The 26,363-nt window shown below is 45.5% G+C and overlaps 2 protein-coding genes across 2 annotated transcripts in view; both read left to right on the forward strand.

Annotated features, from left to right (window-relative positions):
- Positions 1-531: 531 nt before the first annotated feature.
- Positions 532-14,476, forward strand: LOC308171698 (outer dense fiber protein 2-like; the record flags this gene model as incomplete). The annotated part of the gene is made up of 16 exons (XM_080546572.1): positions 532-701; positions 842-968; positions 1,284-1,415; positions 2,520-2,594; positions 2,896-2,967; positions 3,115-3,231; positions 4,082-4,267; positions 4,975-5,084; positions 6,135-6,270; positions 6,730-6,840; positions 7,515-7,631; positions 8,513-8,671; positions 9,776-9,864; positions 10,143-10,305; positions 10,816-10,941; positions 12,455-14,476. The coding sequence occupies 16 exons, from the start codon at positions 532-534 to the stop codon at positions 12,623-12,625; spliced, it is 2,061 nt and encodes a 686-aa protein (XP_080402698.1). The 3' UTR covers positions 12,626-14,476.
- A 10,559-nt stretch (positions 14,477-25,035) lies between these two features.
- Positions 25,036-26,363, forward strand: part of LOC308171699 (uncharacterized protein CXorf38 homolog) — a gene marked incomplete at both ends in the record, with an annotated part of 4,853 nt that continues 3,525 nt past the window's right edge. Inside the window, 2 exons of the mRNA XM_080546573.1 lie at positions 25,036-25,260; positions 25,935-26,069. Coding sequence (XP_080402699.1) covers positions 25,036-25,260; positions 25,935-26,069 — 360 coding nt within the window. The remainder of the gene's footprint in view (positions 25,261-25,934; positions 26,070-26,363) is intronic.

The following is a 26,363-nucleotide window of genomic DNA, read 5'->3' on the forward strand; positions in this document are numbered from 1 at the left end:
TCATTAGCCCTACATGCTTGACTGAGAAAGGCAGTCTCTTCTCCAGTGGCGGACTCAGGCTGTTTGAAGCGCAGGGCCGAAAAGAAAAAAAGGGCACCTACTGCACAACATGGGACCCCATCAGTGCACATGGTCAAGTTTAGACCATTGGAAGGGCAGCCAATAGGGCACATCCTCTAATTCTGCCACTCAAAAGGGCACTTTAGTGTGACGTTTTTCAACTGTGGGGGCACATGGTCAAGTTTAGACCATTGGAGGGGCACCAATAGGGCATACCCTCTCATTTTCGCCACTCAAAAGGGCACTTAAGCGAGACGTTTTTCAACCGTGGGGGCACCAGGAGGGGCGGTCGCCCTCCCCCGAGTCCGCCAGTGCTCTTCTCAGTCATATGGCTAGTCTGCTGATAGATCCTGACATGAACAGTCATGGTCTGAGTTAGAAAATGGAAATGTGGATATGTAGTCTAACCATCAACAACATATTGTTACAAACATAGTCCCCCTGATCTCTCCTACCGTAGGGAAGACAGCCATGTCGCCTGAGGATCACCCGTTTCAGGACTCCCCATTGGGGCTCAGCTCGACCAGGGAAGATCTCACTCAGGGCTATGGAGACCTGCTCTGCGCCACCTCAAAGCCTGGGAGAGGGTGCAGGCTGCACAGCAGTCCCTACTCCAGGACCCCAGACGTCAACACCCAGAGGTGAGGGGGACAGTTTTTATTTTATTTTTCGACAAGGATAACAAACATTGTGGTCACACTCGGCGGCGAGTACAAGACACGTGATGTGCTTTAGTTTCTCTCTCTCTGTCTCCCTCTGTCTCTCTTGTCTTCATTGGTAGTCATGGAGACCTTGCTACCACGGGGAAGAGCCTGCTGCAGAAAACCTTGACCGACGCCGATGCAGCTGCCAGTTCTGCAGCCCAACAGCTCAGGTCCTTCACAGAGACACTGGAGGAGGATTCTGTAGTAGGTCCAGTCCTTTGAGGGTCTTGCGTTTATTCATGTGAAAATGCGCCAAAATGACAGCTAAAACGCTGAATTCACTGAGGAACGTCATGACGCCTTCACTTTCATTTTGAACAATGGCGTTGTTGGCGATCAACGATAGTTACTCTATCATTACTAAATATATAGTTTAGTATATAGTCGCACATTCTTTGGGGAGAACCCTGTCTTTATCGTGGGTGGCACACTATGATCTAAAACATATCAATTGATTGAAACTCCTCAATGTTTTGAAAGTTTTTTTGTTGTTTTTGTTGTTGTTTTTATCAAATGAAGGGGTCGAGACAAAGTGCCTCAGACAAACAGCGGATGTCAAGGCAGAGAGGCCTTTTGCTGGAGAAATTGGAGGATTTTAAACGGTTAAACAAGTTGGTTCGACAGCAACTCATGGAGCTTCAGGAAGCAGAGGTTTGGCTTACAACAGTTATATGCAGCGTCCCGTTTGGCCAGCCTTAGTATATTCAGTGTTTCCTCCAGGAATTTTTACAATGGTGGCGGAGAGCCCTATCCGCGCGCGTGATTTTTTTTTCCGCGTGCACGCGCGCTCAAAACAACGACCTAATTTCAACCAAAGCTAGAGGTAGGATGGCAAAAAAATATATACAGAATATAAACTTGTGATACCGGTTTCCATCCATCAGCTCTGAAGGTTTACGTTACTCACGGATCCAATGTCCTTCCAAACGAGCAGTCTTGGCTCCGTCTCAAACACAACAGGAAAAGTATGTCCAACTTGGCGAAAGTTTCCCAGTGTTTCCAACTTGCGCGAGTTCTTCAATTTGCGACAGTTTTTCAGCAGGGATGGTTGAGTCTGCACGGTTCTCATGCCGGTTCACATTTAGACCAATCAGGAGTAGCCCTTGTGTCACGTCGTCAACTGATTTTGGATCAGCGGTTCGAGAGAGATGGGCGTGGATTTAGGTGCACTTATAGTCAACATCCATTATAGCGCTGATCTAGGATCAGATATATTTTAATCAGCAAAAATGTTCAGAGGTGGATTTTTGTTTTTTTTGTTTTTTGTTTTGTGGACTGAATCAATTTGTGGCGGAGGAAATTCATTCGTGGCGGCCCGCCACCAATAAATGCATATAGAGGAAACACTGGTGTTACGGTACATGTGGGAAAACTAGGGTTAGGGTTAGGTGCTAGGGTGCTACAGTTAGGGTTAGGGGTAGGGTTAGGGTTAGGGTTAGGGTTAGACATGCCAGCATGTACCAAGTCGACGTAGCACCTAATCCTGACCCTAGTTTTCCCACATGTACCGTAACATATGCACCTGTCCCAGGTGGATCTTAATGGGAATAGACAGATCTTTAAACCAATCCTATCCTTTTACAATTTGGAAGTGCACAAGGGCAAACTTCAGGAGTAGGGGGGGGGGGAATGTTGACACATATCGGCTATACCATCATGCACATTGGAAGCACTTTGAGGTAATTAACAACTTTTTCTTTTCAATAGCCTGAAAGGACATGATTTTATTACACTTTTTTGTCTCTTCTGTTTTAGACAGGTCGACTTGAGACTGACAAACACATTGATGTTTTGTTAAAGAAGCTTTTACAGGCTGAAAGTGAAACACAGGTAAATAATCGTTATTGATTTTGAAAATGAGATTCATGAGATAAATGACATTTATTTACATTTATATCGTGTACCAGGACTGCCACCGAAGATTTATTATGCCACGGAGGTTTAAGAAGCTCTTGCCAGATTATGGGGTCATTCATCGGTTTAGATTGCTGAATTAGTTGGAGCATGACGCAGATTAGTGGCAACCCAGGGGTTGAGAGTTTATTTCTGTCACAAGTACTTATGTGATAACATTTAGACACTATTATACACTGTACAGTTACCAAGACGATTATCCCCCTTTTTTCACCAGCTTTTAAAAAGAGATTTGACTGACAAAGAAAAAAGGGTTGAGGAACTGATTGATTTGCGCAGGAAAGAAATGGTAAGCAACATGATGTTGTCTTTTGTAGTATTGTGTACACAGCATCGTCGTTTTTTCAAGTGCACTCATTGTTATATGGTGGAGCATTGACATGGAAATAACTTTTTAAACTCACTAACTGAACCGTATGTGTCCTGGTCCCCACAGGGGAACACAGACAGTTTGGTCCAGCTGACCAAGTCTGTTGAGGCCACACGCGCTCACCTGCAGAGGCAGCTCCGCAGCAAGGAGTCAGACAACAACCGCCTGACCGTGCAGCTGCGGGTAGGTAACCCTGTTGAGACCAGGCTGTCCTTGTTCACAAGGTTGAAGCAGCCAGGTTTAGGCAACTTGGGGTCAATTCACATTTCAGTTCTCTCAATACAAAAAGTAAATGAAATAAATTAATTAAGTCAAATTCAATGAATGGATTGAAAAACCCACATGGAACACAACGGTTTCAAACCATGAACCTTGAATCTGTATTTACTTCCTGCATTGAAATTTGAATCAACCCCTGGATGAAACCATAACCATGAGCTCCAATTTCCTTCTGCTAAGTAGTGGCACGCAACACAGCTTCTTATTTTTTCAGATTTGAGCATGACATTACAAACATGATGACATGAAAAAGAAAGCTAACAATAAGCTGTTAGTTCCATTGCTCAGACAAGCAAAACATTTGTTTTTGTTACGTGGGTGAACTATCCCCGGTTCAAACAGCCACATTTGTGTATGCGCTCCACAATAGTCCCGCAATATTTATTTTTACATTGAATATTATCCACTATTTCCAGCAACCTTAAGTAGGCTTGTAGCAGCCTTCTGTAATCCGAACTGAACAGTTGTGACAGCGTTTACAGGACACAAAGGTCAGTGAAATGATAGAATGAAATGCAGATAGAATGATCGAATGACATTTATTTCCACACAGAGTATTGATCAGGAATCGATAAAGAATCGGGACTGATAAGCAGAATCGATAATGGCGTCGGTATCAATAAAATCTTATCAGTTCCCATCCCTACACCCATTCAGTGCCAGAGACCTGCCTCCAAGCTCTGCGCTGAACTGAAACTTACTGAATGAAATGACCAATGTAGCGTCCAGGACCGCTAACCCTTCTCTCCTCCAGGGCCTGGAGAGGTCCCTCTCTGAGCAGAAGCTGCAGGCGGAGGGTCTGAAGGCAGAGTTCTCTGCTCTGCTGGAGAAGGCACTGCAGGAGAAACACGGCCTCAAGAAGGCCACTCGCGTCCAGAAACACAGGGCGGAGAAATTTGAAGCCGCCATCGGTAAATGCTACAGTCAGCTGAGAGACAAGGTGTGGGGAGTCATGTTTTGAATTGACTTTTAGCTCATTGGTATTCTTGAGTTGATATTCCATTGGTGACACTGATTTGTTCGTAGTACTTTATTTGCCCGTTTGTTACAAAGGACATTTGGTCTTCTGCTCTGCTCTCAAACACCCCCCCCCCACCTGCCCACCCTCCACCTTATTTACACACACACACTTGCCCATCTTCCACCTTATTTACACACACACACACCCACAAACACACACACACCACATGCACACACACACACACACACACACACACTTTGATTTGCCCATTTGGTACACAGGAAATCTTTTTCCGCTCTGCTCTCAACCCCCAACAACAAACACACACCAACTCACTTGTTGAGTGAATGATCTCTCCCATCATGTTGTGTGTTATGACATATAGGGGACGGCGGTAGCCTAGAGGTTAGAGAGGCCGGCTAGCAATCGGAAGGTCGCTGGTTCGATCCCCGCCTCAGGAGGGAGCTACATGTGCCCTTGAGCAAGGCACTTGCCCCCTAATTGTTCCAGGGGCGCCGACTATGGCTGACCCTGTGCCTAGAGCAAAAAATACCACATTCCAACAATTGACTGACAAGTTGATTGCATGGCAAATCAATCAATTGTTGAAATGTGGTATTTTTAAATGTATTATTATTATTATTATTATTATTATTATTATTATCATTATCATTATTATTATATAGGATGTGCAGCTGGCTGAGGCTTGTTCTGAGATGGAGTCCTGGAGGAGACAGCAGGCGCAGAAGGCCACAGAGGAAGGACAACGTGATGCACAGATAGGGCTGCTGAAAAGGTCATTTCATAAGGTCACTTATAGAACATAGACATGATATACAAATAGTCCATCTTACAGTATTGTCAATTAGGGATGCTCCGATCTGGATTTTTGGGGCCGATACCGATCACCGATTTTTTCCCTCAAGATCAACCGATACCGATACCGATTTTTTTAAAAATACATAACTGTAGGCCTACTGACTGGATAGCCTACATATTTTTAGCTTTTTAGACTAAAGTTTTGATCCATTAGGCACCAAGCAAACGCAGACCCATTTTTATGGCATAGTAAAAGTCTGGCCTATCACCCAGTTAGGGCCTGAAGCCCAAGTCAGTGATATGGCTGTATAAAAGACATCATAAACGTGGCCTTCATGGTTTATATACTGTTACGTCCTCCTATGTTTTCTGTTCAGTTATCTGTCTTCCCCAGGAAAAAAGAAAAAATAAATAAATAAATAAAAAATCGTTTTTTGCGATCTGCCATTTTTGCCGATCACCGATCGAGTCATTTGGAGTGAAATCGGGCGATTTAAATCGGTGGCCGATAAATCGGAGCATCCCTATTGTCAATACAATTGATAACAATGTTGTTATGATTGCTGATTTGATAGAATTGTTCACAAATATGGAAACTTGTGACATTGATTAAGGCCTACAAAACATGTTTGCTATCTTCCTTTTTAATGGATAGTTCACCCATATTACAAAATCACACATTTGATGATCGCATATTTGATTGAAATGAATGTGGACAAGGACAGACTTCAATCCATGCGTTGGTTCTGTTTGTCTGGGCAGTGTATCTAACAGCTAATTGTTAGCATTTAAAAAAACAGTGGAAGTCAGTCTACCCTAAATTAGCATGTTTGAAATGTCATGCTCAAATCATGTACCGGTAATCAAGTATTTTCAGATAATTTAGATTTGAGCATAAAATGACAAACATGCTAAATGGTGTTCGGAGACTCATTTCAGGGTAAGGAAGCAAAAATTAGATTTTGAAATTTGGTTATTTGAATAAATAAATGATTATATGTGACATTTGCCTTTTTTCTCATTGCAGCCAAATAGCGGACATGACTGCAAAGCTACAGAGAGAAGGAGATGAATTCACTACAGCTAACGAGGTCCTGCAGCAGAACATCCAGACACTTAACACCCAAAACGGAGGCCTTGACCTGGAGAACGCAACTCTTAAAGTATGGGAGGGGAAACAGGAATAGAGGAGTTGAACTTGTTTATGCACCAACCAGAAACCACATACACTCACACCCAATGACCTAATAACTTAAGTCAAGTTTTTAACTTCTACACGTTTACAACCCCCATTTCTCTTTCAGTCGACTCTGTTCGACCCCTATAGGACACACAATCTTGTGCACCTTGCGAGCGTCACAGACCCCTACCAGGCATGATTGGATAGGGGTCTTCAGTACCAGGTGTGATTGGATAGGGGTCTTCAGTACCAGGCGTGATTGGATAGGGGTCTTCAGTGAAAGGTTACAAAAGAGTGTGTGTCCCGTAGTGAGGGCCAGCAGCGTTATGACTGCTTGCGAAAGAGATTCCGAGCGGTAGATCATCATGACATACTGTATGGCTGTCATAGTGTGTTGACATACAGTCCATCAGCCTCATGTTTTGTGTTGACACGGTGGCAGGCCTCTATTGCCGAGTCGGAGCAGAAGTTGGCGCTCTCTGAAGCTGCGTTGAAAGAAGAAAGCACCATGTCACAGGAGAGGAGAGACCAAGCTGATCAGTACCAACGTCAGGTGGGTAGTAACACTGTACCAACACACGCTTCAGTCCATCCTCGTCTTCACTTCATAGCTCCTACCTGTTAGCCTAATATCAGACTCGTTCAGCGTATGCATCACGTGGTACTATTAAAACAAACGAAAGGAGGAAGGACCATGTAATGGAGGGTTGAGGAGCTAGACCCGTTTTGGAGGGGTAGTGGAGGGTCGGTGAGAATGAGGTGGTGGTAGACATCGGAGGACAGGCTCATTTTAATGCATGGAGTGGAGTGGAATTAGGGGTGTTTGATGCCGTTCCATGCATTTACAATGAGAGTTTCCTCTGATGTCCACCTCTACCAGCCTCCCCTGATGTTCACACGAGGAGACAGATCAGGGTGTAAGGGATTTTGTATTCAAGCACATGCACAACAGGAGTTAGAGAATTTGTCTCTTTGGGAAAGTTAAAAAATATCATGAGTGAAGTTGAGGTGGAGGTCTGTATGTTTTTAAGGATGTGGCCATAATGTTGATTCGTTTTAGTAGGTGAATGTATGATATTTTTCTATTGATTATTATATTGATGTGTGATGTTTTTGTATTCTGTATAAGGTACTGTATAAGATACTGTAAAAGGTACTGTATAAGGTACTGTACAGGGTACTGTAGCAGCTGTGTGTTAATGGCCTGTTACTGCACGTCTCTCCTAGGTGGTAGAGCTCCAAGCCAAGGTGGATGATCTGACTAGAAAGTATGAGAGTCTTCTGGAGGAGGCTGAGGACATCAGAGAGGGAAAAGATACAGAGGTTAAGAAGGTAAAAACATCCGTTAGCTACATCGTTATATAGCTATATATATATACTGTATGTGCCTTCAGAAAGTATTCAGACCCCTTCAATTCTTCCACATTTTGTTGTGTTATAGCCTCAATTTAAAATGGATTAAATTAAAAATAATTTGCTAACAATTCACACACAATACCCCCAGAATTACATAGCAATTTTTTTTTACATTTCAGTCAATTTATTCAAATTGAAATACAGAAATACCTCATGTACATAAGTCTTCAGACCCTAGATCAGACCAGAGGCTGTAACACAACAAAATGTGGAAAAAGTGAAGGGGTCTGAATATGATGTTTATATATTTACATGCATTTTATGTCAACATTAAAACAAGAAACAACTGACTAATACTGATATGTGTTTACTAACTTTGTCAATGCTCATTTAGTTTTTTCATGGCTTGGTAATAACCTATTGCAGGGCACTGTGCATAGCTCAGTCAAATGCGTTTGTCAAATGAGTATTGGAGGTGTGCTTGAGTTTGCACTTACGGGACTATTCACATGGCTACTGTACATTGTATCCGGCAGACTAAACCAAGCATAGCAAAGTCTCTGTATTTGATTTGATGTATGAGTTTATTAGGGTTTTAGAAGCAGGTGTAATTGCTTCTGTATACTTGCTATGGCACAGCTGTATAACAGCACCTGCTGCTTCTGACAAAGCCTCACAGGTTCCTGAAAGTCTTCAAAGACCTACCGTCAATGCTCAACGTCCTGGTGACCCGGCATGTTCCGCATGCATGAACTGTGCTTCCATTAACAGTCAGGGCTCAGTCAAAGCTAGTGTGGAGAGATGTTCCTTCATTAACATTTGTCTGCCCCCCACCCCCACCCCCCGAATCCTGGCTCCTGCGACCCCAGGCCAGGCAGCAGGTGGAGAGGTGCGTGAAGGAGTCGGAAGCGCACCTCGAGTTACTGAGCGCCACCGAACAGAGTCTGGCAGAGTGCCAGGACAGCTTGCGTCGCTCTGAGAAGATCTGTGCATACAAGTCAGAGTCCGTTAGACAACTGCAGGTCAAGGTGTGCAATAGTATACTGCAGCAGCCGCTAGGTAAACCTGTCAATAGGCAAGCGCTACGGTGGAGTCTGTGACTCTGTGGCCACCAGGTGGCAGTCAACCTCCATGCGTGGTCTCCCATTATAGGTCATCCCTTTGGTGCTGTTGAGGTTTGTGGTTGGTTGGTGCTGTGATTGCAGTGGAAAAATGTGACACGGTCTGGTGAAAAGGTCCGCATGTAGGCAATTCTCAGATCACACAAATGACCAAAAAGTGTGTTTTCCTTTTTTTGGTTTTATTTGGAAAGTTTAAGTGTTGAAGAGCTCACTCAATATAACAAACAACAGTTAGGATCACTAAATACTTTTGTGAATTGCATTCACTGTATCGTCTGCCATCCTGCTTCGTAAGTTAGCCTACTGGGTTAGTGATACATATCTAAACAAACATGTAAACAAACGTACGTTTGTTCAAAAGCAAGGACTGTGATTTGCTTCAGAGCGATTTTCTATTATAGTATAGGTATTTGGTTTGAGGTGTACCAACATTCAAATAAGCATATCTTCTTCAACTATTCAGATTTCAATGTATGACACATAATTTGAAAGCTTCCAATCTGCACTTTTATAATCTGTAAAAATTGACCTTGCCCTACTTGGGGACTTTTTCACCAGACCCTGTCACAAATGTAGACCCTTGGTGCCTTTATATTATAGGGGAAGTTTACCCGAAATCCGTTTTCATGTGTATTTCTAGTCATTCCATGATGCATACCGTCTCGAACTGTCATCATTTTGCGGGCAGCTGCATCATAGCTATCGAAACGCTAGGTCTGTGTTTACTTCTTTAAAATACATCGGACAAGAGTTTTGCATGTAAAACCGTGCCGATCTATTGATAATGTGCTTAGTATCAACGTGTCTGCGGTGTTCAATCAATGTTGGTCACGTTGTCTGTGTGCTGTGGTCAACCCTCATTTGTGTTCCTTTAATTGATGTTCAAATTCCCTATGTTTGATATTCACTATGCCCCCCCCCCCACTAAGTGTTCTAATGAACTCTAGGTTGGGGGGTTGCATCGAATGAACTAGCCCAGTCTTGATTGTAAAGATATTGCTATGTGCATAGGTGGATAGTCAAACGAAGAAGCTTAAATCATTCGTGGAGATGAAGGACTTGAACGCACAGCTGCAGGAGAAAGTGGACACTCTTCAAAGGTGAGACCCTCCATCCTTCCCTCCTCAGACTCCATCGACCCAATCTGAAATCAACTCCTGGGCCCTCCCTGCTATGCGTGTGCGTGTGCGTGTGCGTGTGTGTGTGTGTGCGTGCGTGCGCGCAGACTCCCACCTGTCGAATTGCTTCAGATCTACAGTACTAGTAGTAAATGGGCTCGGGGTGGATTTAGAATTCCGAAAAATAAAAAAGATCTCTTTAAATCAGTATACATGCTACGGAGCACATCGGAGTTTGCTGTGTCTTGTCTGCCATCTAGGAGGACAGAGGATCTCCATCAGGAGAACCAGGAGCTGGTCAGCAGGCTGGCAGGCCAGAAGGAGGACCTGGACTACAGCGGCAGGCAGCTGGAGGACCAGTCAGCCGAGTGCCAGGCCCTGAACCGTCAGCTGGAGACCACGCTGGTCGACGTCAAGCAACAGGTCGGTGGCCTCGGTATCTGGCCTGGACGGGATTTTGAATGTTCAGACACTGAGTCAGTCACATTGAAAACGTACAGGTCTCGTAGCATCTATTAGGGTTTAACAGAATCAAATGTGTTGTCTTGGTTAAAAGATCGCCGGATTGAAACTTGCGGCGGGCCGGATTCCTGGCTTACCTAACCTCATTATTGTCAAAGTCAAAATCGAAGTCAAAGTCAAAATACTGTATGAGAACATACGATAGCAAACTGGTTCTCAGAGTTGTTTAACTGGTTAATTCTTGAGGTTCCTCGGTTTTAACGTGTTATTTCATGGTTTTTCCCAAGCTATAGATTCATTCTTGTAGCCCACTCTGTGACTCAGAGGGGTGTGCCCAATAGCAGGAAGAATAAAGGAATTCTTTTCAGGAGGAATTCCTGTTAGAATTCATAGTTGAGTTGACTTGATTTCAAGAGAACAATGTATCACAATCCTGTCTATTTCCCTCTCCCCCCCCCCCCCCCCCCCAAGGTCCTAAGTGTGAAAGAAAGGGCCGTCTACAGGGAGGGATCCCTTCAGAGTAGAATCCTAGAGCTGGAGGCCGAGAAGAGCAGGAGTGACAATGATCTGAAGCTGCTCAAACTGACCAAACAGTCTGTGAGTATCAGACTCCATCGATGCACACAAATTGGAAACTATTAGATGTTTTCCTCTTGCAGTACAGTACCGGTATACCCCTTGAGTCTAATGTGTACATTGCTCTTTTAACCGAGCTGAGATCGTAAACTCACTCCTGAATTGCTAGCTTTTCGATAGCGTAGCTGGTTTACGTCGGGTGTTTGAGGAGACTGTCACGTGTCTTGGCAGGTCAGAGGTCACAAGTTTGTACAATACTGATAAGTGCATATTAAAATTATTAAAATAGGAAAACTGATAAGATACTGTATGTAACATCATAACTAAGCAGCTGGTGCTAGACAATTGGACAATAGGACCTTTGAAAAATATATATCCTAAAGGTCTTTGCACACCAATGCGTGCGTTTACGCATGCATATTTTTTAATCCGTCATCCGAAAAAAACGTTACGCACAGAGACCTTGCACACCGGTCCGTTGCGGAGTCCGTTGCGTTTTTTACGTTGCGTTACTCTCCTCTCCTCTCCTAACCCTTTCGCAATACGCAACATGGAGTCTTCAAGCAGTGAGGATGATTTTGTGCTCCTCTCACTTCTTGAAAATAGGAAAAGGAAAAGGAAATATTGGATCCACCCCATCCTCAGAACTCGGCAGCAAGGGGAGTTTCACCTGCTAATAAATGCCCAAATGAATGTTATTGTTTAGTGATGCTGCCCAAATGAATGTTATTGTTTAGTGATGTACGCTTTCGTGGTATTATATTGTGTGAATTATCATCTGTATGTTGTTTTCTTTCACTCGACTAACCGCTGAGATAATACTTGAGACATGTACTTCTGTAAACATTAATCCAACTGTCCTGCAGTTCTAATTTGACGATGTGTCCCAGTCTATACCATGGCGGAGTGGTCAATAACAACTCTCAAAAGGCTTTTGACGGACGCGAAAAACGCAGAAAATCGAACCTGTTGCGTTTTTTTTTTTTGACGGACGAATGTTACGGATTGGTGTGCAAGCGTGGTTGACACAACATGAGTTCTAATTTATTTTTTTAAAGGACGTAAAAAACGCACGTAAAAAACGCATTGGTGTGCAAGGGCCTTAACAGTACTCCAAAAGTTTGGATTTGAAGCAAACAATTACTATCAGGTTCAAATAGAGATTTTCAGCATTTATTTCATGGTATTTGTAGGCCTACACACGCTGGCTAGCTACTTTGTATCATGTACATTTATCTGTACGTTTCCATTTATTGTGCAACCAGTGAAATAAGAGTCTGTTGACAGTCGCTTTGGTGGTATGTGTGATTCCGACGAGTTAACATCAGACTACGTTGCTCCATCGTTTCCTGCTCTCATGCGGCAGAGTGATACATGTAGTTAAAAGTCCCAGTCCAGAATGCCATGAGTTGTCCAATCAAATGACTTGGTCGGAACTAACTGTTGTATTATGCATAATTTCGTTTGCTAAGCAATACACGGCTGCGAGCATTGTTGTCTAGGAGAAAACGAACATGTCTTTCTTAATCTGCAGGCTGATAAACAGTTCCAGGTGCGTCTGAAAGACTTGCAGCTCAGCTTGGACCAATCAGAGAGCCACAAACAGAGCATTCTGAACTACGTGGACTTCCTAAAAAATTCCTACGCCACCATGTTTGACGAGAGACTACCATCAACTTTAGGATCGTCCAACTTTTTTAAATGATAGTTTGGTTTGGGGGTGTGTGTGTGTGTTTGAATGTAGTAATGTGTGCTAGGTTATCAATGTCGACTGTACTGTATACTCTACAGCAGGGGTATTCAATTACAAATTTGGTTGGGCCAGATTTGAAAACCAAGAAATTTTGCTGGGCCAGACATTTTCAGCGACCAGTAGCCTAGGCACCAGGTAATGACACATTTCAAACCAACACAAATGAATGTAGGCCTAATGAAATACAAGCAGTTTATTTATAGTTTTCCTTTTAAATTAGGTAACATCTGACACAGGCACGTCAAAAAGACTTGACTGAACACAATAAAAGAGCTGTAATTGAACAGAACCTAATAGCAATACTTTTTTTCACTTTTTAGGTAAAACAACAACATTTTGGTCTCAACTGACCCATGCACATCTCAAAGTGCATAAAAAAGTGTACAGTAGTATACCAATTAAAAAAAGTCCTTTTGTAAAATAAACATTTTGGTCATAGCTGACACATCACAAAGTGCTTTTAACTGAATGAAAATAACCATCAATGCCTTGAGTGCACAATTAAACAAGTTACAGTTACAGTTAAACAATAACATTGAATCTAATCTAATCTAATCTTACCCCGCTGACTTTCTTAGTGTGAGAAGTGACATTTTTTATTCTGAACAAGAGCAGTGACATTTGGCTCATAAGATGTCAATGCAATCCGAAGGCATTGGTGAAGAGTACTGTTAGTCAGGGAACAACGAGAGCTGCTTTTTATTGTGTTCATGTGTGAAAAGCTTGCTTCACAGGTGTATGTTGATCCAAACATACTGAGCACATGGATTGCTACTTTCTTAATGTTAGTGGAGCGAATAAAATTAATTGTAGCCATCACGTTGTCCATTGTTGTTTTAAGCTCCCCGCTGAGTTTTGCGCACAACACCGTCTGATGCACAATGCAGTGTAAGGATGTTATCTGAGGTGCAACAGCGGACCAGCGTGCTGTCAAACCATTTACTCTCCCTGTCATGGATGGAGCCCCATCCGTCACAAGCATTCCCACACGCTTCATATCTAGACCATTGTCTTTGAAAAATTCTGAAATGTTCTTAAAGACTATCTCGCCAGTTGTGTGTCCTTCTAACGGCAGTAAACCGAGCAATTCCTCTCGGAAGCATTTGCCGTCAAAAAAACGGACATATATGCACAATTGTGCGATATCGGTTCTGTCTGTGGACTCGTCTACTGCTATAGACATAACATCAGCTTTCTTCAGTTCTTTTAACAGCGTTTCAAACACATCTGTAGCAAGAATTTCAACCCTGTGAATGTTTGAAGTGTCTGACAGGGGAACGTTTTTAATAGCAGATGCCACACTCGTTTTAATTTTGCTGTCAATTATCACTTCATCTATGACGGCCAGCATACAGTCTTTCATGGTTTCAGAATCAGTGAATGGCCTTTTCTTCTTTGCTAAGATCCAGGAAACACGAAGGGATGCTGCTGTACCTCTCTCTTGGGCTGTGCATGTCCGTACCATCGTTGTACAGCTCCGATTGTAGGATGCAATCAAACTCTGCACTTTTGCAAAAGTCTGAAACCATGAAAGACTGTATGCTGGCCGTCATAGATGAAGTGATAATTGACAGCAAAATTAAAATATGTTTTTCTCTGCTTTTATGGCTGGGCCAATCGGGGGTCGCGTCTGGGCCGCATGTGGCCCCTGGGCCGCTAATTGAATAGGCCTGCTCTACAGTAAGAGCCTCTTTTGTTTATAATTTATTTGTACAATGTATATGTTTTGGAACACCGTGATACAATATTATTGATCAATGTAAAAAGTCAGGTTGTAATAAAAAGATGTGGAAAAATTCCAGAAGGGTGAATCCTAACTGAAGGGACTGTATATATGTCTGATAAAGAGAAATATGTTTATTTTCTTTTTACATTTTTGTAATTTTATCAACTGAAATAAATGGGTGCACTCTCAAAGCACAACAAATACCTTTCCTATTTATATATATATATTTGTATATTTATTTGTATAGACATTGTGCATTCTATACACATTACAGTAGTCCTAATGAATGTGTAGCATCTACTGTACTTCACTCCTACACCTGTTGATGTAGTATCTACTCAGATGAATACAGTACAGATACATATTTGTGAAAGTGACTTACCTTTTTACCAAGCGAAGACAAAAAACAGAGTGAAAGGAAACTAGACAGTCACCTGAACTTCTGAGGCGATTCTCTCTGCCCCTCCCCTCTTGTGTGGTTAGCGCCACAAAACCAACCAGTGGCTGAAAATATATGACACTGCCCATAGAGAATGCATGGGCGAAAAGTTACCATAGAGAATGAATTGAAAAGTTACCATACATAGAGAATGAGCTTGGAAAGTTAAGGGAAAGTTAAGCTTAACCTTCCACAACATTGACCCTTTATCCTGAAAAGCATCATATCTATAGAAACATGTTGTTTAGAATTTCAAAATGACCTTTTTGTATATTTAGAGGCTATTTCTCTGTATTATCATTGTGATAATACATTATTAGTATTAAATACTATATAACCTGCAAAGTACACTACTCAAAGAACTTAAGGGAACACTTCAAGGATATGCCTCCCCAGACCATCACTGACACACCAAACCAGTGATGCTGGATGATGTTGCAGGCAGCATCGGCATCTCCAGACTCTCTCATGTCTGTCACATGTGCTCAGAGTGAACCTGCTCTCATCTGTGAAGAGAACAGGGCGCCAATGGTGAACCTGCCAATTCTGGTGTTCTCTGGCAAATGTCAATGGAGCTGCACGGTGCTGGGCTGTATGGTGTTGGGCTGTATGGTGCTGGGCTGTATGGTGTTGGGCTGTATGGTGCTGGCCCTGGGCTGTATGGTGCTGGGCTGTATGGTGCTGGCCCTGGGCTGTATGGTGCTGGCCCTGGGCTGTATGGTGTTGGACTGTATGGTGTTGGGCTGTATGGTGCTGGGCTGTATGGTGTTGGGCTGTATGGTGCTGGGCTGTATGGTGTTGGGCTGTATGGTGTTGGGCTGTATGGTGTTGGGCTGTATGGTGCTGGGCTGTATGGTGTTGGGCTGTATGGTGTTGGGCTGTATGGTGCTGGGCTGTATGGTGCTGGACTGTATGGTGCTGGACTGTATGGTGTTGGACTGTATGGTGCTGGGCTGTATGGTGTTGGACTGTATGGTGCTGGACTGTATGGTGCTGGGCTGTATGGTGCTGGACTGTATGGTGTTGGACTGTATGGTGTTGGACTGTATGGTGCTGGGCTGTATGGTGTTAGACTGTATGGTGTTGGGCTGTATGGTGTTGGTCTGTATGGTGCTGGACTGTATGGTGTTGGACTGTATGGTGCTGGGCTGTATGGTGCTGGACTGTATGGTGTTGGGCTGTATGGTGTTGGGCTGTATGGTGTTGGACTGTATGGTGTTGGACTGTATGGTGTCGGGCTGTATGGTGTTGGTCTGTATGGTGCTGGACTGTATGGTGTTGGTCTGTATGGTGTTGGGCTGTATGGTGTTGGACTGTATGGTGTTGGACTGTATGGTGTTGGGCTGTATGGTGTTGGGCTGTATGGTGCTGGACTGTATGGTGCTGGACTGTATGGTGTTGGGCTGTATGGTGCTGGGCTGTATGGTGTTGGGCTGTATGGTGTTGGGCTGTATGGTGTTGGACTGTATGGTGTTGGGCTGTATGGTGTTAGACTGTATGGTGCTGGACTGTATGGTGTTAGACTGTATGGTGTTGGACTGTATGGTGTTGGACTGTATGGTGTTGGGCTGTATGGTGTTGGGCTGTATGGTGCTGGGCTGTATGGTGTTGGGCTGTATGGTGTTGGACTGTGTGGTGTTGGGCTGTATGGTGTTGGTCTGTATGGTGTTGGGCTGTATGGTGTTGGACTGTATGGTGCTGGGCTGTATGGTGTTGGGCTGTATGGTGTTGGACTGTATGGTGTTGGGCTGTATGGTGTTGGGCTGTATGGTGCTGGGCTGTATGGTGTTGGTCTGTATGGTGTTGGACTGTATGGTGTTGGGCTGTATGGTGTTGGGCTGTATGGTGCTGGACTGTATGGTGTTGGGCTGTATGGTGTTGGGCTGTATGGTGTTGGACTGTATGGTGTTGGGCTGTATGGTGTTGGGCTGTATGGTGCTGGACTGTATGGTGTTGGGCTGTATGGTGCTGGACTGTATGGTGCTGGACTGTATGGTGTTGGGCTGTATGGTGTTGGGCTGTATGGTGCTGGGCTGTATGGTGCTGGGCTGTATGGTGTTGGGCTGTGTGGTGTTGGGCTGTATGGTGCTGGGCTGTATGGTGTTGGACTGTATGGTGCTGGACTGTATGGTGCTGGGCTGTATGGTGTTGGACTCTATGGTGTTGGACTGTATGGTGCTGGACTGTAGGGTGTTGGACTGTATGGTGTTGGACTGTATGGTGTTGGACTGTATGGTGCTGGACTGTATGGTGCTGGACTGTATGGTGTTGGACTGTATGGTGCTGGGCTGTATGGTGCTGGACTGTATGGTGTTGGGCTGTATGGTGTTGGGCTGTATGGTGTTGGACTGTATGGTGCTGGGCTGTATGGTGTTGGGCTGTATGGTGCTGGGCTGTATGGTGTTGGACTGTATGGTGTTGGGCTGTATGGTGTTGGACTGTATGGTGCTGGGCTATATGGTGTTGGACTGTATGGTGTTGGACTGTATGGTGCTGGACTGTATGTTGGACTGTATGGTGTTGGGCTGTATGGTGCTGGACTGTATGGTGCTGGACTGTATGGTGTTGGACTGTATGGTGTTGGGCTGTATGGTGTTGGACTGTATGGTGTTGGACTGTATGGTGCTGGACTGTATGGTGCTGGGCTGTATGGTGCTGGGCTGTATGGTGCTGGGCTGTATGGTGTTGGGCTGTATGGTGTTGGGCTGTATGGTGTTGGACTGTATGGTGCTGGACTGTATGTTGGACTGTATGGTGTTGGGCTGTATGGTGTTGGGCTGTATGGTGTTGGGCTGTATGGTGTTGGACTGTATGGTGCTGGGCTGTATGGTGCTGGGCTGTATGGTGTTGGGCTGTATGGTGTTGGGCTGTATGGTGTTGGGCTGTATGGTGTTGGGCTGTATGGTGCTGGGCTGTATGGTGTTGGGCTGTATGGTGTTGGGCTGTATGGTGTTGGGCTGTATGGTGCTGGGCTGTATGGTGTTGGGCTGTATGGTGCTGGACTGTATGGTGTTGGTCTGTATGGTGTTGGGCTGTATGGTGTTGGACTGTATGGTGCTGGACTGTATGGTGCTGGGCTGTATGGTGGTGGACTGTATGGTGCTGGGCTGTATGGTGTTGGACTGTATGTTGGGCTGTATGGTGTTGGACTGTATGTTGGGCTGTATGGTGCTGGGCTGTATGGTGTTGGGCTGTATGGTGTTGGGCTGTATGGTGCTGGACTGTATGGTGTTGGGCTGTATGGTGTTGGGCTGTATGGTGCTGGACTGTATGGTGTTGGACTGTATGGTGCTGGACTGTATGGTGTTGGGCTGTATGGTGTTGGGCTGTATGGTGTTGGACTGTATGGTGCTGGACTGTATGATGTTGGGCTGTGTGGTGCTGGGCTGTATGGTGTTGGGCTGTATGGTGTTGGACTGTATGGTGTTGGACTGTATGGTGTTGGACTGTATGGTGTTGGACTGTATGGTGTTGGGCTGTATGGTGCTGGGCTGTATGGTGCTGGACTGTATGGTGCTGGGCTGTATGGTGTTGGACTGTATGGTGTTGGGCTGTATGGTGCTGGACTGTATGGTGCTGGACTGTATGGTGCTGGGCTGTATGGTGTTGGGCTGTATGGTGTTGGGCTGTATGGTGTTGGGCTGTATGGTGTTGGGCTGTATGGTGCTGGGCTGTATGGTGCTGGGCTGTATGGTGCTGGACTGTATGGTGTTGGGCTGTATGTTGGACTGTATGGTGTTGGGCTGTATGGTGTTGGACTGTATGGTGTTGGACTGTATGGTGCTGGGCTGTATGGTGTTGGACTGTATGGTGTTGGACTGTATGGTGTTGGACTGTATGGTGTTGGACTGTATGGTGTTGGGCTGTATGGTGTTGGGCTGTATGGTGCTGGGCTGTATGGTGCTGGGCTGTATGGTGCTGGGCTGTATGGTGTTGGACTGTATGGTGCTGGGCTGTATGGTGCTGGACTGTATGGTGTTGGGCTGTATGGTGTTGGGCTGTATGGTGTTGGGCTGTATGTTGGTCTGTATGGTGCTGGACTGTATGGTGTTGGACTGTATGGTGCTGGACTGTATGGTGCTGGACTGTATGGTGCTGGGCTGTATGGTGCTGGACTGTATGGTGTTGGACTGTATGGTGTTGGGCTGTATGGTGTTGGACTGTATGGTGTTGGTCTGTATGGTGCTGGACTGTATGGTGTTGGACTGTATGGTGCTGGACTGTATGGTGCTGGGCTGTATGGTGTTGGTCTGTATGGTGCTGGACTGTATGGTGTTGGACTGTATGGTGCTGGACTGTATGGTGCTGGACTGTATGGTGTTGGTCTGTATGGTGCTGGACTGTATGGTGTTGGACTGTATGGTGTTGGGCTGTATGGTGTTGGACTGTATGGTGTTGGGCTGTATGGTGTTGGACTGTATGGTGCTGGGCTGTATGGTGTTGGACTGTATGGTGCTGGACTGTATGGTGCTGGGCTGTATGGTGCTGGACTGTATGGTGTTGGGCTGTATGGTGTTGGACTGTATGGTGCTGGACTGTATGGTGCTGGACTGTATGGTGCTGGGCTGTATGGTGTTGGACTGTATGGTGCTGGGCTGTATGGTGTTGGACTGTATGGTGTTGGGCTGTATGGTGTTGGGCTGTATGGTGTTGGGCTGTATGGTGCTGGGCTGTATGGTGCTGGGCTGTATGGTGCTGGACTGTATGGTGCTGGACTGTATGGTGTTGGACTGTATGGTGTTGGACTGTATGGTGCTGGGCTGTATGGTGTTGGGCTGTATGGTGTTGGGCTGTATGGTGCTGGACTGTATGGTGTTGGACTGTATGGTGTTGGACTGTATGGTGTTGGGCTGTATGGTGTTGGACTGTATGGTGTTGGACTGTATGGTGTTGGACTGTATGGTGTTGGACTGTATGGTGTTGGGCTGTATGGTGTTGGACTGTATGGTGTTGGACTGTATGGTGCTGGGCTGTATGGTGTTGGGCTGTATGGTGTTGGGCTGTATGGTGCTGGGCTGTATGGTGTTGGGCTGTATGGTGCTGGGCTGTATGGTGTTGGGCTGTATGGTGTTGGGCTGTATGTTGGACTGTATGGTGTTGGGCTGTATGTTGGACTGTATGGTGCTGGGCTGTATGGTGCTGGGCTGTATGGTGTTGGGCTGTATGGTGTTAGACTGTATGGTGTTGGGCTGTATGGTGTTGGACTGTATGGTGTTGGGCTGTATGGTGTTGGGCTGTATGGTGCTGGACTGTATGGTGCTGGGCTGTATGGTGTTGGACTGTATGGTTTGGGCTGTATGGTGTTGGACTGTATGGTGCTGGGCTGTATGTTGCTGGGCTATATGGTGTTGGACTGTATGGTGTTGGGCTGTATGGTGTTGGACTGTATGTTGGACTGTATGGTGTTGGACTGTATGGTGCTGGGCTATATGGTGTTGGACTGTATGGTGTTGGGCTGTATGGTGTTGGACTGTATGGTGCTGGACTGTATGTTGGACTGTATGGTGTTGGGCTGTATGGTGTTGGGCTGTATGGTGTTGGACTGTATGGTGTTGGGCTGTATGGTGCTGGGCTGTATGGTGTTGGGCTGTATGGTGTTGGACTGTATGGTGTTGGACTGTATGGTGTTGGACTGTATGGTGCTGGACTGTATGGTGTTGGGCTGTATGGTGTTGGGCTGTATGGTGCTGGGCTGTATGGTGTTGGACTGTATGGTGTTGGGCTGTATGGTGTTGGGCTGTATGGTGCTGGACTGTATGGTGCTGGGCTGTATGGTGTTGGACTGTATGGTGTTGGGCTGTATGGTGTTGGGCTGTATGGTGTTGGGCTGTATGGTGTTGGGCTGTATGGTGTTGGGCTGTATGGTGTTGGGCTGTATGGTGTTGGGCTGTGTGGTGTTGGGCTGTATGGTGTTGGGCTGTATGGTGCTGGGCTGTATGGTGCTGGGCTGTATGGTGTTGGACTGTATGGTGTTGGGCTGTATGGTGTTGAGCTGTATGGTGTTGGGCTGTATGGTGCTGGGCTGTATGGTGTTGGGCTGTATGGTGTTGGGCTGTAGGGTGCTGGGCTGTATGGTGTTGGGCTGTATGGTGCTGGGCTGTATGGTGTTGGGCTGTATGGTGTTGGGCTGTAGGGTGCTGGGCTGTATGGTGCTGGGCTATATGGTGTTGGACTGTATGGTGTTGGGCTGTATGGTGTTGGGCTGTATGGTGTTGGGCTGTATGGTGCTGGGCTGTATGGTGTTGGGCTGTATGGTGTTGGGCTGTATGGTGCTGGGCTGTATGGTGTTGGGCTGTATGGTGTTGGGCTGTATGGTGTTGGGCTGTATGGTGTTGGGCTGTATGGTGTTGGGCTGTATGGTGCTGGGCTGTATGGTGCTGGACTGTATGGTGCTGGGCTGTATGGTGTTGGACTGTATGGTGCTGGGCTGTATGGTGTTGGACTGTATGGTGTTGGGCTGTATGGTGTTGGGCTGTATGGTGTTGGGCTGTATGGTGCTGGGCTGTATGGTGCTGGGCTGTATGGTGCTGGACTGTATGGTGCTGGACTGTATGGTGTTGGACTGTATGGTGTTGGACTGTATGGTGCTGGGCTGTATGGTGTTGGGCTGTATGGTGTTGGGCTGTATGGTGCTGGACTGTATGGTGTTGGACTGTATGGTGTTGGACTGTATGGTGTTGGGCTGTATGGTGTTGGACTGTATGGTGTTGGACTGTATGGTGTTGGACTGTATGGTGTTGGGCTGTATGGTGTTGGGCTGTATGGTGCTGGACTGTATGGTGCTGGGCTGTATGGTGTTGGACTGTATGGTTTGGGCTGTATGGTGTTGGACTGTATGGTGCTGGGCTGTATGTTGCTGGGCTATATGGTGTTGGACTGTATGGTGTTGGGCTGTATGGTGTTGGACTGTATGTTGGACTGTATGGTGTTGGACTGTATGGTGCTGGGCTATATGGTGTTGGACTGTATGGTGTTGGGCTGTATGGTGTTGGACTGTATGGTGCTGGACTGTATGTTGGACTGTATGGTGTTGGGCTGTATGGTGTTGGGCTGTATGGTGTTGGACTGTATGGTGTTGGGCTGTATGGTGCTGGGCTGTATGGTGTTGGGCTGTATGGTGTTGGACTGTATGGTGTTGGACTGTATGGTGTTGGACTGTATGGTGCTGGACTGTATGGTGTTGGGCTGTATGGTGTTGGGCTGTATGGTGCTGGGCTGTATGGTGTTGGACTGTATGGTGTTGGGCTGTATGGTGTTGGGCTGTATGGTGCTGGACTGTATGGTGCTGGGCTGTATGGTGTTGGACTGTATGGTGTTGGGCTGTATGGTGTTGGGCTGTATGGTGTTGGGCTGTATGGTGTTGGGCTGTATGGTGTTGGGCTGTATGGTGTTGGGCTGTATGGTGTTGGGCTGTGTGGTGTTGGGCTGTATGGTGTTGGGCTGTATGGTGCTGGGCTGTATGGTGCTGGGCTGTATGGTGTTGGACTGTATGGTGTTGGGCTGTATGGTGTTGAGCTGTATGGTGTTGGGCTGTATGGTGCTGGGCTGTATGGTGTTGGGCTGTATGGTGTTGGGCTGTAGGGTGCTGGGCTGTATGGTGTTGGGCTGTATGGTGCTGGGCTGTATGGTGTTGGGCTGTATGGTGTTGGGCTGTAGGGTGCTGGGCTGTATGGTGCTGGGCTATATGGTGTTGGACTGTATGGTGTTGGGCTGTATGGTGTTGGGCTGTATGGTGTTGGGCTGTATGGTGCTGGGCTGTATGGTGTTGGGCTGTATGGTGTTGGGCTGTATGGTGCTGGGCTGTATGGTGTTGGGCTGTATGGTGTTGGGCTGTATGGTGTTGGGCTGTATGGTGTTGGGCTGTATGGTGTTGGGCTGTATGGTGCTGGGCTGTATGGTGTTGGGCTGTAGGGTGCTGGGCTGTATGGTGCTGGGCTGTATGGTGCTGGGCTATGGTGCTGGGCTGTATGGTGTTGGGCTGTAGGGTGCTGGACTGTATGGTGTTGGGCTGTAGGGTGCTGGACTGTATGGTGCTGGACTGTATGGTGTTGGGCTGTATGGTGCTGGGCTGTATGGTGCTGGGCTGTATGGTGCTGGGCTGTATGGTGTTGGGCTGTATGGTGTTGGGCTGTATGGTGCTGGGCTGTATGGTGCTAGGCTGTATGGTGCTGGGCTGTATGGTGTTGGGCTGTATGGTGCTGGACTGTATGGTGCTGGGCTGTATGGTGTTGGGCTGTATGGTGCTGGACTGTATGGTGCTGGGCTGTATGGTGCTGGGCTGTATGGTGCTGGGCTGTATGGTGTTGGGCTGTATGGTGTTGGACTGTATGGTGCTGGGCTGTATGGTGCTGGGCTGTATGGTGCTGGGCTGTATGGTGTTGGGCTGTATGGTGCTGGACTGTATGGTGCTGGACTGTATGGTGCTGGGCTGTATGGTGTTGGGCTGTATGGTGCTGGACTGTATGGTGCTGGGCTGTATGGTGTTGGGCTGTATGGTGCTGGGCTGTATGGTGCTGGGCTATGGTGCTGGGCTGTGAGCACAAGTCCCACTAGGAAGTCGGGCCCTCATGCCACCCTCATGGAGTCTGTTACTGACAGTTTGGTCAGAAACATGCACACGAGTATACCGCTGGAGGCCATTTTGTAGGGCTCTGGCAGTGCTCCTCCTGTTCCTCCTCGCACAAAGGAGCACTCCTCGTCTAATGGCCCGTCTCCCAGTATATATTCTACGCTCTTGAGACTGTGCCGGGAGACACAGCAATTCTTCTTGCGACGGCACGTATGGATGTGCCATCCTGGAGGAGCTGTACTACCTGTGCAAGCTGAATGGGCTGCAGGTACCGCCTCATGCTACCAGTAGTGACAAGGGCACTAGCAACATACAAAACTAGAGAAAAATCAGTCAGGAAGGATAAGGAGAGAGAAATGGTCTGTGGCCACCACCTAAAAAAACATTTCCTTCGGGGTTTGTCTTGCTGTTGCCTCTCCTGTCCACCTGTTGTCGCTTTTAGGTGAAATTGATTAACAATCGTTTAGGCTTCCTAACTGGACAGATCGATATCCCAGAAGTGTAATTGACTTGATATGAATACTGTGACGATTAAGTGATTTAAGAGTCTTCTCACAAGACTTATCAAAATAAGCCCAGATTTTGGGGCGCTTAGGTGGCGTAGCGGGTTAAGCGCTGACCATGTAACCGCAAGGTTCCCGGTTCGATTCCGGCCAGGGACATATCCTGCATGTCATCCCTCCTCTCTCTCTCACCCATCCTTCCTGTCTAAATCTTCACTGTATCTGTCAATTAAATGAAAAATATGAGTGGGACTGCCCCACTCAGAAAAAATTACTTTAAAAAAATAAAAATAAAAATAAGCCCGGATTTTCCTTCAGTGTCATTGATGGAATACCCGCCAGATGAATGTGCTTTCTGTTATGGCCGTCGCCCAGGCCGTTCATTGGTTGAACCGTTAGTAGCGTACTCGGTGCTGAGGGTGCGTTCCTAAACTCACTCCGATAATCTGCTCTGGTTTGTACATCATAGAACACGCTGAAATCGGCTAATTTACGAACGGTCAGTTAAAAGTCTTTACAAACTCACTGTGCCTGTGCGGACACCAACAATAATATTACCGTCATTTCGCTAGCGGCCGACAATATTATTGACAGAGATGTTGTTGCCATTTTTCATCTTTTAAAAATTCATTCAAATGAACGTTAATTCATCCCATGTTTAAACATGATTATTACCTGTTTTGTTACACGTAGATGCGTGTTGAATAATACTGGCTACCAATCAAGCCGCAACCATCGCATTTTACAAGGATATCCTCTGTCATTTTAAAACTGGAATATTCAAATACTATTTATTAAAAATAATAATAATAATAATAATATTCATGTACCTACTTCTGCAAATCTTCTAATAAAGTTGTCAATCAATCAATCAATTCAAAAACCCCAGAGCACGGTGCTCGGAATTTCCGAACGGGGACCGGGACGCTCTGACGCAGTAACGCTCCTGTAATGTTTAGACCACCTACTGCCACCTGGTGGTAGACTAGATACACAGTCAAGACCACAGTAACGCAGTTACGCACCCTGCCGTCTTCGGCCCGGGAACACTGATCATATCGCCTGGAATGGAAACGCCGCGGCACGATAGAGACGTTCTTATTCAGCCACGACGTTAGCTTCGTCATGGATTCGTTTCAGAGGTTTCAGGATGACGGGTATAAGAATTGGATTAAAACGACCTTAGGTCTGGAACGTCTGAAAAACAGACTGGGCAATTTCCTAGACAACGAAACCGAAAGCTACCACACAATCCTCCAAAACAGAGTACATGTACGAGCGCAGTGCCAGAATAAATGCGACTTCAACGCACCGGGATCTAAAAAGCCCAATCTACAGAAGACCAAGCAGGTGAGAGTCAACAGATTATACAGTACAGGCCAAAAGTTTGGACACACCTTCTCATTCAATGCGTTTCCTTTATTTTCATGACTATTTACATTGTAGATTCTCACTGAAGGCATCAAAACTATGAATGAACACATGTGGAATGATGTACTTAACAAAAAAGTGTGAAATAACTCTAAATATGTCTTATATTTTAGATTCCTCAAAGTAGCCACCCTTTGCTTTTTTGTTGTTAATAAAATAAAAAAATGTTGTTGTTAATAAAATATATAATAATAATATTATATATATATATATATATATATATATATAATAACATATTATTATTAACACATATTATATTAAATATTATTATTATATATTTCATTAACAACAAAAAAGCAAAGGGTGGCTACTTTGAGGAATCTAAAATATAAGACATATTTAGAGTTATTTCACACTTTATTGTTAAATACATAATTCCTATGTGTTCATTCATAGTTTTGATGCCTTCAGTGAGAATCTACAATGTACCAAATAGTCATGAAAATAAAGGAAACGCATTATACACAACATTATTATCAGAGTTGTAAATGTTTAGTTTCATGTCAGTGAAGAATGTCATGCATGTCTATTTGTTAAATTCGCTTTATTATTGCATTATTATTAAATGAACGTGGCATTTGTTCCTGTATTAGGTCCCAGACCTGTGTGAGGTGTGTGAACCGTGGAAAAATGAGATCTGGGAGAATCACACCGCCAAATGGGGACAGGTGTACTGGAACAACAGTAAACCCTACCTCTGGCCCACAGAGAAATGGGAAGTGGCCAAGGTACAGCATGGGTCTATGATCAGAACTATCATTCCTTAGTTAAACATGTTTGGTTTTACAACGTGACCATGTTGATCACTGAATAGATGGTCACATACTGTAGCTATAGGAGCATATTTTAAGACTATTGAGATTGTTAAAACATGCTCACTTTGAGACAAAGTCTTCAACTCTACTTTACCTGCACACAGCTTTCTAAATGTGCTGTGAGTAAAACAGTCTCTAGAAAGACATTCTATTTAATATTTAATACTGAAACTCTGGTGTGTGTGTGTGTGTGTGTGTGTGTGTGTG

The sequence above is a fragment of the Nansenia antarctica genome, assembly GCF_963989245.1.
Source record: "Nansenia antarctica genome assembly, chromosome: 16".
NCBI classification, from domain to species: domain Eukaryota; kingdom Metazoa; phylum Chordata; class Actinopteri; order Argentiniformes; family Microstomatidae; genus Nansenia; species Nansenia antarctica.